The sequence below is a fragment of the Solanum stenotomum genome, chromosome 8, assembly GCF_019186545.1.
Source record: "Solanum stenotomum isolate F172 chromosome 8, ASM1918654v1, whole genome shotgun sequence".
In the NCBI taxonomy this organism is placed as follows: Eukaryota; Viridiplantae; Streptophyta; class Magnoliopsida; order Solanales; family Solanaceae; genus Solanum; species Solanum stenotomum.
In genome coordinates, this window is record NC_064289.1 from 5893860 (window position 1) to 5907695 (window position 13836).

A 13836-nucleotide genomic window follows, 5' to 3' on the forward strand; every position below is an offset into this window, starting at 1 on the left:
AGTTGCTCGGATGGTAAGCACCTCTCACTTCCAATCCGAAGGTTGCGAGTTCGAGTCACCAAGGGAGCAAAAGGGGTGGGAGCTCCTAGGGAGGGATGAAAAAATAAAGTTCGAGTCACCAAGGGAGCAAAAGGGGTGGGAGCTCTTAGGGAGGGATGAAAAAAAAAATAAAAAAAAAATAAAATATATATATATATACATATTATTTTTTCTTTTAAAATACCTCNGCGAGTTCGAGTCACCAAGGGAGCAAAAGGGGTGGGAGCTCCTAGGGAGGGATGAAAAAATAAAGTTCGAGTCACCAAGGGAGCAAAAGGGGTGGGAGCTCTTAGGGAGGGATGAAAAAAAAAATAAAAAAAAAATAAAATATATATATATATACATATTATTTTTTCTTTTAAAATACCTCTTTTTGGTATATAATTTTGTTTGGAAACATTTTTCCTTTTAATTAAGCTTTTCTTTAGCTTTCTTCTTTTTTTATAGGGCTTTTCGTTACATATAGTTCTTATGCAGTGAACACTCTATAATTTTTTAAGATTGATTGAGCATTTTTATATTCAAAATACTCTTGTATTCTATACATTTTCATTTCATGTATTGAAAATATTATTGCATCATATTATGACTAGTATGCACGTACCATAAATACAATTATTGTTATAATTTAAATTAAGTCACTTTAAAGAATATTTTTTTATAGTCTGCATGAAGATATGATTCTTGATATATATAATAGAGAACAATGAAATCATTATTCATGAAAATCTTACACGAACAAAAAGTTATATATTTATGAAAAAAGGACAACTTGTTACATTAACAGACTTTAATGGCCTAGATCACCCACTTTGCCTATGTAATTTTATACACTAGTAAGCACAGTAAGGTCTTCAGTATGCTTAACCTCAGTAATTAAGGAGCTAATTTTCTAGTTATTAGATTATAATATTCTTGAGTTTACAAGTTGATTTGATAATCAAAATATGCCTTGCGTGTAGTATTTTATCACTTCCATTCATTAATTCATCTCACCTTTATGTCTACCTCGTATTAAGTCAACGTCTATATTTCGTATAAACATCATATATATACAAAAATGAACATTATAAGGAGGCAATGGCTGGTCCCTAGCACAAATAAGAATATGTTCCTTCGTTTATAGTGAGGGTAATTAATTGATTCATTCATCATATATATATATATATATATATATATATATATAAATTCAAATAGAGAAGAACAACACGTGGTAAATCTTGTAAATCAAAGAGGTATTTTAAGTTGCGTGTCATTTTATATTATCAGATCACTTAAAATTAAAGATAAATTTAATAAGTAATCGTTCATAATAATAAATAGAATTAATTATAACATGTTAAATAAAATAGATAATCTACGATAAATGGTTTAAGTACAATAATATATAGTGTAAGAATTTCTTATAATGAGTCGGGAATATAATTAAGTTAAATGCTTTAATCTAATCCGCTTCCACCTAGTAGGCAATAGCTAGAGGGGTATAAGGGGTTCATCTAGTACTCCTTTATCAGAAAATCACATTTTTTTCTCGACATATGTATATATAGTAAATAATAAATTTTCTGTGTGAATCTTTGATCCGCCACTGTCCAACCATATTACCAACCTTGCCTATATATAGCATGCTTTGGATGAGTCATTAATAAGAGAGCCCAAGTAGAAACTAATTTATAGATAGAGGTCTTGTATGAATTAAGAATATAAGAGCCTGCTAGCTCTGGTAGCCAAGGATGACTAATTGCCTGATTAAAATATCTTTATGTAGGATTAATTTGATTATGATCTCATCAATTAATCCTTCAAAAATGATTATAATTAGGTGTCATCCTTGGCTAATTAATTGATTAGGATCGAAAGATAGGTCTTATAAGAAGATAAAGAGCCTGCTTTGATAGCCAAGGATGACTGGCCTGAATTCCCATTCAGGAATACATAGTTTGTCTTAATTATTTTCATTTTTTAGTCCGTTTAAAAAAAATATCTCTTTCCTGTATGGTTTTTTTGACGGTCATCCGAAGTTATCAAAAAAGGCTATTTTTCGTCATGCAATACCCTTATCTTTCATGCACATATATACACTCCATGTTCATCAAGTCTGAAGAGATTCAATCTCAAGAAAAACACGAAAAATGATCAAGATCGAAAGGTACGTACAGGATCAAATGTGAAAGTTTATTCTTTTTATATTTATGATTATTTAAGAAACGTTATAAGGGAAAAGTGGACAAATAATACGAAACGAAGGGAGCATGGTAGACCTCGTGAACATGCAGAGGATGAAGGGGGGATGGGTGTTTTTGGAGGGGCTCATCCTAAGGTCTCATTCACATGTTTAAATCTTGATTTAGCTTGACGATTGACTTTATTTGTCACTTGCAATCAATTTAGTCCTTTCATATTTACTTGATGATGCTTGTCATGTTACTCAATAGCTTTTGTTTTTTTGGAATCGTTTGTCTAGTTGGGCGTAGGGGATTTATTTGAATTTAGTTCTTTTATTAAAAAATTATATATTTTGGAGGTGTTTGGTACGAAGGAAAAATATTTTTGTCTAATAAACTATAAGTGGATTTTCATTAGACAAATGTTATGAAAGTTTGAAAGTGAGGGGGAAGATGGGAATTATGGGTGAGGGGGTGGGGGTGGGGTGTGTTCAAGAGAGGAAACCATCAATGTGGAATACGACTCGTAAAGTTTAGTTTTCGTTAGCTCTATTGGAAAAGACATGTTTTTTGGGAGGACCAGAAGAGTAGAGAACAATTTTGCAGCAGTAAATGTTTGTATTTTAGGAACATAACACACACTCACTCCATTCCAAACTTTAATGTAGTTATGTAGACACATTTGTTTCCTCTTGCCTTCTCTCTCCTTTCTTGTTTTTGTTGCACTTGGAAAAAGAGCCAAAAATCATCATCATCAGAAGGTCACGATTCAAGTCTTAATAATATTTTTTTCAGAAATATAAGGTACATCACATATGATAACTATATACTTCCACCACTATTAATAATCACTTTTTTTCCCTATTGAATGGATCAGTGAGGAAATATTTTTTTATACAACGATGAGCTCTTCATCCTTCATGTATCACGAAAAGTTTAATTGTATACTGTTACTATTAGACTTTATGGTTTTACCAAAAAAACAAAAAAATAATTAGTAGAAGGTATGTTGGGACCAATAGACCTTGTCTAGAATTTGGACAAGTATACCTTAACTTAATCACAAGGGGATACCACCTTATTAAATATCAGTGTCATCTTCACCCTCCATACCCTCTCCTTATTGAAAAGTACAAGACTTCCAACCCCCCTCCCACCAACCCCAAAAAAAAAAAAAAAAACCTCCAATGTAATAAGATATTTCATATTCAAATTTTAGTTGACTTACTCAATATAAATTTAAATTGATTGAGTTAATATATATTTGAGATACGTACAAAATATTTAAAGTTGGCTGGTTTTAGATCGTCAAATTAAAAAGTTGTGGTGGGACCAAGTCCGTTTGGCCCTTAGGCATGAGGTGCAAGTGCAACACTTAAGAGAGGACCACCCACAGACCAACCCAGTATGGGATTTGAAAATGAGAGTTTGATAATTGCCCATATACACCATGTGTGTTCTTTATCACATGCACTCCTTATCCCTTCACATTTCAAGAACCCAACAAACAAACTACGTACTTCTATATATTTCTTTTATATATCAGAGTTTTGATTTCTGTATGATCAATAAATGTCACGCAACACAAACTGAGTAGTCTCAAATGGACAAGAACATTAAATTTGACCCAATATGTTTTAATTTATGTCTTCTTCATGATGATGATGATGTATCCAATATAACATTGAGTGTATTCTTTTGTAGGGGAAGGAGGGCCACGTCTCATTAATGGTGTGTCTGTCTGTTAGTTATGAAGGAAAATATTTTTTAATTTTTTAGAAAAATAAGTGGATTTATTATTTATAAAACTATAACCTATCCAATTCATTTAAGTTTGAGCTAATAATTGACCTGCTCATTCATTAGCTCACGATAATAATTAACATGTTAGTAAGTGTGCAATGAAAAGTTTAAAATCAAATATAAAAAATGTGTTCTTATTATTAAGGACTCCCTTCTTTGGTTTGAGTTAGCTAAAATAGAATTATAATTGTTCCCATTTGTCATGTCATGATTTGAATTAAAAAAGAATGAAGAAAAAACAGTGCAATATTTGTTTTGTTCTTTTGTTTCATTTGATCCTCTTTCGATTCTCTTAAGTTTGCATGAGATGGTGACACCAACCTAAAACTAATTTGCCGACAATGAGAAACTAGAATAATTAATTAGAGAAAAATCACATGAATTAATTAACAAAACGAATTAGGGGCTAAGATATGCAATTTATAAAATTAATTATAGTGATTAGGACAGTTTTCTTGGCATGAAATTAAATTTGAGAATGCTTATTACACTATTAGAAAATATGGAATCAAGGAATTTATCGGTGCTAATTCGTTGCTAGAAAAAACTCCTTGCGAATTTTCTTATAATCTATAGCTAAATAAAATTAACACAATTTTAATTATTTAACTACGAAATTTGTGTGTCGTTAATTCTTTACTTTCTAATAGTGCTATTTTTCTTAATGTTAATATCACTAAAAAGGATTAATGTCTTCCAATTTCATAGTTTAATGAGTTAACATCTCAAAATATTACTTAACTTTGAAAATATTTGTAGCAAAGTCATTAAACTTTGTTTTATATCAATAAAATCACTCAACTTAGATATTTGTATCAATAAAATCACTCAACTTAGACATTTATATCAATAAAATCACTCATCTAAATTTATCATTCAAAAAAATTGACATGACAAAATAAATTATCTTCTTATATCATATTAACATCTCATCTAAACAATTTTAAGAAATTGCATCTATTTAATTTCCTTAATAGAGGATTTGATGGGGTTGGAGTTTGTGGGTGGGTGGGGTGTCACCACTCACACTGATTAGCTATTTCAATTACTTTATGAAAAAAATTGATAAGAGTTCTTAATGGAAACATTATATGATCCTTTTTTTTGTTTTTCAGCTGGTATTCAATATCTATATTGAAATTCGACTAAATTCAAATTCATGTCGGGATAGGTAATGCGCTCCCTAACAAAGGTGACTCCTTACCCAAAGAGACTTGAACTCAAGATCTCTGATTAAGAATGAAGGAATACTTTCCACTCCACTACAAGAAGAACACTTTATTTATTTATTTTTATTCTAAGAAGCCAAAGCTAGTGTCAAATCCTAATAACTGGACTTTTCTATAATTTAGTTTGGTGGTACTAATGGTCGTCTGATGATTAGTTACTATATTAAAGATTGAAAAATCTTTCATTTGCTTTGCTGTTAATAAAACAAAATTAATTATGATTAGTCAGGCGTGTTGATTAAGTGACTATTTTAACATGGCCTAAAACAGTCTTATATGTCTCCCATTAACAAAAACATCTCATGGAATGTCTCTATAAACCACATATATCCTTGTTAACAACATTGGAGGCAAGTGCACTTGGCACTTAATATTATTTGATCTCATCACTCAAGTGTCATCAAATGAGCAATATATTGTTTGGTTTCCACAAATCTCATCTTATATTTCCTCCTAAATTTAATATCTTTGGTCAAATTATAAATCGAGTTTTGAAAATAGTCACTAGTTCACTAATATTTATATCATGGTGTATTATCTATATTATACCTCTTAGATACGATCATTCCTACACCCGATATACTAACACCGTAATGTTTTGTGCATCAAACACCGATTACCTAGATCATGTTGGGTTTTAAAAGGTGTGAATGAAAAATGAAGAGTTGCAACTTTTATGAAGAGTTATGACTTTTATGAAAAGCTGCGACTTTTATGAAAAGTTGTGACTTTTATGAAAGATTGTGACCTTTCCGAAAGATTATGACTTTTCCAAGGGGTTGTGACCTTTCCGGTAAGGCACAATAAGAACATTTTCACACTATCCTTTGTTTTCTATAAATTGAGAGATTTCCTCTCATTTTAAAAGAACTAATTTTCTGGACTTCTACTACTACTACTATTACTAAATCTAGTATTCTAAGTGTACATTACTGCCGTTGAGTGATTCACTGACACCATGGTTTTAGGTACCGATACACCGGTGAGTAAGATCGTTCTATCCCTGGAGGATATATTCCATTAATCTCGGGTACTTGAGGGGAATAATTTTCTTAAGGGGACACTGTGCATTCAGTGGGCTCGATTTTCTTCTTTAAGAAAAATATTTTGTATATTGTTTCTACTCTGTTTCTGATTCTATTTTCTCTACAGGTTTTAATTTCCTAGTTTTGAAAATGATCTTTAAAATTTGTTGTTTCTTATCAAGTTCTTCAAAGTTTTTGTTCTACGTATCTTAGAAATACATAATGAACAATAGATCAAGTTATATATCGTCCTAAAAAATCTCTTCAATCCTATATGACACTGTTTACGTGGAGTTCAATTTCTAAGGAACTTCCAAAGAAAAGGTTTCTAATGGGTGGTCAAATGACAGATTTTTTGTCCTTCAGAGATGTACTACTCAATGTTAATATAATCGATAATAAATAATTTTTCCTCCATTTGTGATGTAATTTAATTTGACACCAAAATTAACAAAGACACCGAGTAACTAACAAAATTTTCTTATTGAAGGTCTTTTTCTCTAGAACCTTTCGTATTTTGTATTATTATTTATTTCTGTTTAGAATAATTAGGGAAATTTGCACTTTTAATCCTTCAAATATTAATTAATTTGAATTTTGATATTTTATTAATCAAAATATACAGTTTTGATCCCCTATAATTGTGAATCTTCACAAACTTATATAACGAATTATGTTAATGTTAAGTTCTGTATTGTTAGTCCACCACCCAGTAACTCTTTGGCGGAGCAATAATCAATTGTTTATTAAGTACCAACTCCAAACATGTTAATCCTTTCAAATTAATTCGCTCAATCTGTTCATTTGACACGTCTAATATGAAACAACAAATAAGAAATAATACAACTACTACTATTTTATTTACTGGCATTATGAAACAGTACATTTAATTTTGCAAATCTGGGAAGTCAGATTATTGGACTAAAAACAAAAGTATGTCCACATGAAAGATCTCCTACTGCACTTTTCTTGAATTATCATATCCATCCCATCCATAGATCTCTCACATCAATGATTTTGGACAAACAACAAGAATCATACCCTTCCAAATTACTGCACATAGATGTGTCAAGTCAATACTGAACAAATAAAATGAACGATCAGAAGGAGTAATAATTAAAAGGAGAGTGATGGATCGCTCACCAGGTGTTGTGTAGGGCAGGTCTCATATTAATGGAAAGGAACATAAATTGTTGTTATTACTGATCAATTCTGAATGATTAATAATCATCTTTTGTTTTTGGTCATCTCCACTCCATAAGACATGTCCACTATCCTGAAAACATATCTACCCATGTTAGAGATATACTATATATATTTCTAAACAAATCTCAATCATATTATGTATCCATATATATATATATGTGTGTGTGTGTGAAAACAATAGTACAATACTATGTCAAACGGGTGGGGACAATAGATCAATCTCTATCAGTGTCTTTTAGGTTTTTGTCTTATGGAATGATACTCCTTCCGTTTCAATTTGGTTATCATACTTCAATTAGTCCGTTTAAAATATATTTTCCTTTTTAACGTCAAATGATTAAAACATTCAAAAGTCAGTTTCAAGTCAAAATATGACAAACAAATTGNAGTAATAATTAAAAGGAGAGTGATGGATCGCTCACCAGGTGTTGTGTAGGGCAGGTCTCATATTAATGGAAAAGAACACATATTGTTGTTATTACTGATCAATTCTGAATGATTAATAATCATCTTTTGTTTTTGGTCATCTCCACTCCATAAGACATGTCCACTATCCTGAAAACATATCTACCCATGTTAGAGATATACTATATATATTACTAAACAAATCTCAATCATATTATGTATCCTACACTTAAAAATAAAAAATAAAAAAAAATAAAAAAATAAAATAAATATATATATATATATATATATATATATATATGTGTGTGTGTGTGTGTGTGTGGAAACAATAGTACAATACTATGTCAAACGGGCGGGGACATAGATCAATTTCTATCAGTGTCTTTTAGGTTTTTGTCTTATTGAATAATACTCCTTCCGTTTCAATTTGGTTAGCATACTTCTATTAGTCCGTTTAAAATGTATTTTCTTTTTTAACGTCAAATGACTAAAACATTCAAAAGTCTGTTTCAAGTTAAAATATGACAAATCAATTGAAACAGAAAGAATATGACGTATATATGGAGATTAATTTTTTACTATTGAATACCTGAGAAACAGAATTTGGTAGATGCAATTGTTGAAACATATGTGATGTTGAACTATCCAGGAGAGGATAGCTACTAGTTGTGTTCTCTAATAATGGTCCTTCCAAGCCACTCCAACTCTGATCATAATTCAATAGAAAAAAAAAATATTTAACTTAATAGACATATCTTTGTGTCACGAGATATTGTTTCGTTGATATTTTTACTAGATATGTATAGAGAAATTTAGGTATAAATATGGTTCAGTTCTTCAAATATTGACACAGCTTACGAAAATTTCTGCATATGTACCTGATCAGGTTTGACCATGAGAGCATCTAACTCCATGCCAAAGTCATAGTACATGGGGTTCAAAGAAGCAAGCTTCATGGATAAAAACTGTAACATTATAAGCACAATAATGATGTTTTAGTTAAATAGATTAATTACTCATTTCCCTTTTCTCTATTTTTTTTTACTAAAAGTCAAATAATAAGTAAATTATTGATGGTTAATTTATTTATTTTTTACCTCAACTTGGTTTTGCAAGGACTGGATATAGTTGATTATCTCATCCAACATAAGGGCCTTCCCAGTTACCTGATTTCGACGATGCCACGTTAAACATTGGTCTAATATTAAAACATAAGTCAAATAGTAAGGACCACTTAAACTTGACGTGTTTTATTCAAATTTCTCTTGAATTATCAATATAGTCTTCTAAATTTGGCTATTCTACTAAAACGAGGTTATCGAAAGCCAAACTAATCTGAATAAAATGCGTCAAGTTTAGAAATTTAGAAAGGTCTTTTATATTCTACCAAAAAAGGAAAGACAAATTGCTGAAACTTGATATACCTTGTCACAACCAGGAACAAGTGCTTGCAATATCTTCATCCTTTCACTTATTTTCTCTCTCCTCACCTGAAATTATGTCATATAAATTTTCAACTAATAATTTTGAATTCCAGAATATTGATATGGAAAGATAATTACAGGTAAACATTTGTAATAAACTTAAGTTATATACACTAAAAAAACTATATTGTCATGTCACTTTTATCTATTACTATAATATAATATAATTTATAAATAGGTTACACAGACCATATGTATAACATAGTGCATATAACTTAAAAAGGGGACACTACGAAAAGATGTGGCGCAATTAATTAAATTTGAGTTTGAGTTATAAATATGAAAAATAAAATCATAAAAAGAATTATAACTTCAATACGAATATCAGACACTGAGTCGGAAACAAAAATAGGAAGATTGATTGTATAGTAGAAAATTAGTTACCCTTTCAGCAAGACTGTGGCTGTCAGTTGCCTGGCCCCTCCTTGCTCTAACATGAACATATCCTGTAGGGGCCTCTTCAGGGACTTTCTTCTCCTCTTTCTTCTTATTATTATCCTTTGCTTTTTTCTCTTTTTTCACATTACCATTTCTTTTCTTTTGCCTCTTCCCATAATCACCTTCTCTTACATTCTAACAAATCATAAACAATAATTACCACTTCATCATAAAAAATTCAATCTTAACTTTAAAACTTGAACATCATATATATATACTCCCTCTATTTGAATTTATTTATCTTATTTTAACTTGAAAGTTGAAACAAAGTTAAAAAAGAACGGTAAATAAGACTTCTGAATGTTATGATCTCGAATTAAAGATACACAAAATATATTTTTGATCTTACACTGTTACACATGCTACGTAAAAAGTTAGAATTTAAGAGTTGTCAAAAAAAAGAAAGAGACATTCTTTATGAAACGGATTAATATTTGAAAAGAATTACCTTAGATTGAGTAGAGCAGAGGGAGGAAGAATTGGTTTTATTTGTCACATGAGAAGGTTCATTTTGGCTAATTTCATGAACATTATTACTCATATTGACAGAAAGCTCTTGCAAATAAAATTGAGAAACACAATTTGGTAGTACTGTACTACTAGTCATGTTGTTTGGTTCCTCCAAAAAACCAGACAAATTAATGGGCACATGAAAAACAGAATCAAGATGAAAAGAGTTACTATTAGCTTCCATTGTTTTTGTGGAATTTTATAATGATGGAACACAAAAATGGTAAAATAGATACCAGGCAAGGCAAAGGAGAAATTAAAGGGGAAAATATTAAATGGATTCTGAGAATTATATTATAAAATGTTATAAGAGGGGTCAGGTTTATAGAATGATGAAAGGGATATCCTTTATAGCACATTCCAATGCAGTTTCTCTACAGTTGACTGGTCTTATCTGAATTGACTTGGTGGAGCTAGATGATAACATGTAGCTCTCTGGAAAAACGGTAATGATAAGTATTCTTTCATCCTTCCTAAAGTATTTTATGTTCGAGTATAAAATCATTTTTATTAAGAAATGTCTTATCTTCTATAAAAATTTAATCAAATTTTAATACGAATGTCGAGTGAAATATTAAAAAAAAAACATATAATCTTTGAGTTTTATTTTATGTGTTTTAATTTGATCTGATTTAAGTTTTAAAATAAACTAAAATTGTTAGTACTTTCTAATTTAATAAAATCGTCTAAATTTTGTGAACTTAGACATTACGAGTAAAATTTTGAATTGAAAATAAAAACTTAATAAATATATAAAAGGATGCTCTTTGATAAAGAGACTAGAAAGAAAACTATATATAAGACAAATAAGTTTGAAACACAATATTATATACAAACAAAGTCTGTCCTTTTGGAACTATTCTTTTAAATTTTTGCTTTAACATATAACTATTACAAGTCATATAATAATGCTGTTAAAACAGTAGAAGCATTTATTTAGAACAGTATTTTGTTAAATATGTCATCCACATATTATGCTATTGGTTGATGATATAGTATCACTTGATAAGATTTAAAATAAAGTTAACGTCAAGCTGATGATTCGAAGACAGACCTTAAAGTTTAAAATTATTCGATATATTCTATTTATTATTGTATGAGCTATTCAATAGCTTATACATATATAAATTATATGGAAATTTTATGACCCTTTGAACTTTTATTTTTCATATTATTTACCTCCTTCGCTAATTATCTTATTAAAATGTATAATTGATAATTTCACTATAGTTTAAATATATTTTTATGTCTTTATCTCTAACATGGCAATATAATTTGATAGTCAATATTCAAGCAATAAATGGCCATGACTATTTATTGCCATGAACAATAGACAATAGTACTATATTATATTACTTATATTTATAACTACTATGTGTCAGATGCTTTTACGGTCTTGTTTGAGTCTCAATTAATCAGACATGCAAACATTATTGGGGTTATGATGTTTCAATCCAGTTAGTTAAGTGACAAGTCATAAGAGTAAGAAAACAGTACTTCCTTTCATTAAAAATAGGTTAAAGGTAATGAAAAATGGAAGCACAAAAGTTAAATTGGTCAAAGTAAAAGATCAATACATGCCTATACATGTGGAGTTAGGAATTTTTCAAAATGGTACCCGACTAAATCTGAATTCACTTCGAGAAATCTTGGGTAAAGTACTGAGAAATCTCATAATGGGTAAAGCGCCTCCTAACAAAGGCGACTATGTACCCATGAGACTTGAACCCAAAATTTTTAGTTAAGAATGAAGAAGCACTTATCACTTCAGCACAACTCTGATTGGTTATACTTGTCCAAGTTTATTGTGAAAAAACATACTCCTCACTAGAAAAATTAAATCTTAAATATCTCTCTCCGTATTTAAAAAATAATACTAATATGTTTTTAAACACTATTAGTTCTTACATTAAATTTTATATATGCACATAGATATAATTCACTTAAACATTCATTACTAGAACTAAAAGTTTTTTCTATCGTGAAATCAGAGGAAAAAATTTGTTGCAGAACATGATTTTCTCATTTATTTTTCATAAAAAAAACAGTTTACTAAAAAAATGAATTGTGGGAAATAAATATCACTAAAATAGTGGAAATCTTTATTACAATTTTTTCGTTTCTCATCGATTCAATCAAAATATTCGTGTGAATAGCCACTAAACATTTTTCAATAGGAAAATAGTAGTAATTTTTTTTTTTGTAGTGATCGCAAAATATTTTTTAAACGAAACACACATGCAACATTGAACTACTTGTCCTTATTAATGTCAAAATACAACTTTATACACCTAAAATTTGTTGAAGTTAGTTCCATTATCCTTCAAGGATATATATATTAGTAGAATATTTGGAATATCAATATATGTTCACATTATATACCAAGTGGCTTTGACCCTTGTGGATCATTAGTGCATGGGCTTTTATGTTTGTCTTGGTCCAGCCCAGCCTACTCCTAATATTCATTAGCTTTTGAAATGTGAAATACGTTTTGAATTTTGATATCCCACCTAACATTAGCCTTTAGGAATATGGTTATTGAGCTATGTCGAATCCGTAACTAATACTTTAGCTTATTTAATTCTCACCAATGAGATAAAAATTANAAAATAATACTAATATGTTTTTAAACACTATTAGTTCTTACATTAAATTTTATATATGCACATAGATATAATTCACTTAAACATTCATTACTAGAACTAAAAGTTTTTTCTATCGTGAAATCAGAGGAAAAAATTTGTTGCAGAACATGATTTTCTCATTTATTTTTCATAAAAAAAACAGTTTACTAAAAAAATGAATTGTGGGAAATAAATATCACTAAAATAGTGGAAATCTTTATTACAATTTTTTCGTTTCTCATCGATTCAATCAAAATATTCGTGTGAATAGCCACTAAACATTTTTCAATAGGAAAATAGTAGTAATTTTTTTTGTAGTGATCGCAAAATATTTTTTAAACGAAACACACATGCAGCATTGAACTAGTTGTCCTTATTAATGTCCAAATACAACTTTATACACCTAAAATTTGTTGAAGTTAGTTCCATTATCCTAAAATATATTTGGAATATCAATATATGTTCACATTATATACCAAGTGGCTTTGACCCTTATGGATCATTAGTGCATGGGCTTTTATCTTTGTCTTGGTCCAGCCCAGCCTACTCCTATATTCATTAGCTTTTGAAATGTGAAATACGTTTTGAATTTTGATATATCGATTCCCACCTAACATTAGCCTTTAGGAATATGGTTATTGAGCTATGTCGAATTCGTAACTAATACTTTAGCTTATTTAATTCTCACTAATGAGATAAAAATTAAAATAGTTAACCAACTAATCTATTAAGTTTCTCTATCTGCCCTGGTATGTAATTTTGGTAGCATTGATATTTCCAAATATCTATCACTTAGAGAAACACGTCTGGCAATATAATATAAGTTTGTTTTAAAAAAATATTTTTAATTTTAAAATTTTATTTTTCACCCCTACCCTCGACTCCACTCCACCCCACCCCCCCCCCTC

The 13836-nt window shown here is 29.7% G+C and overlaps 1 protein-coding gene across 3 annotated transcripts; it reads right to left on the minus strand.

The window, feature by feature from the left end:
- Positions 1-7033: 7033 nt before the first annotated feature.
- On the minus strand, positions 7034-10592 carry LOC125873266 (transcription factor bHLH137-like). 3 transcript variants are annotated; one of them, XM_049554166.1, is made up of 8 exons: positions 10243-10592; positions 9741-9929; positions 9297-9362; positions 8970-9038; positions 8751-8822; positions 8462-8578; positions 7405-7537; positions 7034-7314 (listed from the first exon to the last, which is right to left on the minus strand). In XM_049554166.1, the coding sequence occupies exons 1-7, from the start codon at positions 10486-10488 to the stop codon at positions 7427-7429; spliced, it is 870 nt and encodes a 289-aa protein (XP_049410123.1). In that variant the 5' UTR covers positions 10489-10592; the 3' UTR covers positions 7034-7314; positions 7405-7426. The 3 variants fall into 3 exon arrangements, with proteins under 3 accessions (XP_049410123.1, XP_049410122.1, XP_049410121.1); XM_049554165.1 differs by having other exon boundaries at positions 7037-7314; positions 8751-8837; XM_049554164.1 differs by lacking the exons at positions 7034-7314; positions 7405-7537 and adding an exon at positions 7890-8022 and having other exon boundaries at positions 8751-8837.
- Between the last annotated feature and the right edge of the window lie 3244 nt (positions 10593-13836).

Coding starts and splice junctions, on each gene's coding strand:
- LOC125873266 (XM_049554165.1), bottom strand. CDS start 10,488: ATGGAAGCTAATAGTAACTCTTTTCATCTTGATTCTGTTTTTCATGTG. Junction 8,838..8,969: donor CCTTGCAAAACCAAGTTGAG/GTAAAAAATAAA, acceptor ATAATGTTACAG/TTTTTATCCATGAAGCTTGC. Junction 8,579..8,750: donor TCATGGTCAAACCTGATCAG/GTACATATGCAG, acceptor AATTATGATCAG/AGTTGGAGTGGCTTGGAAGG.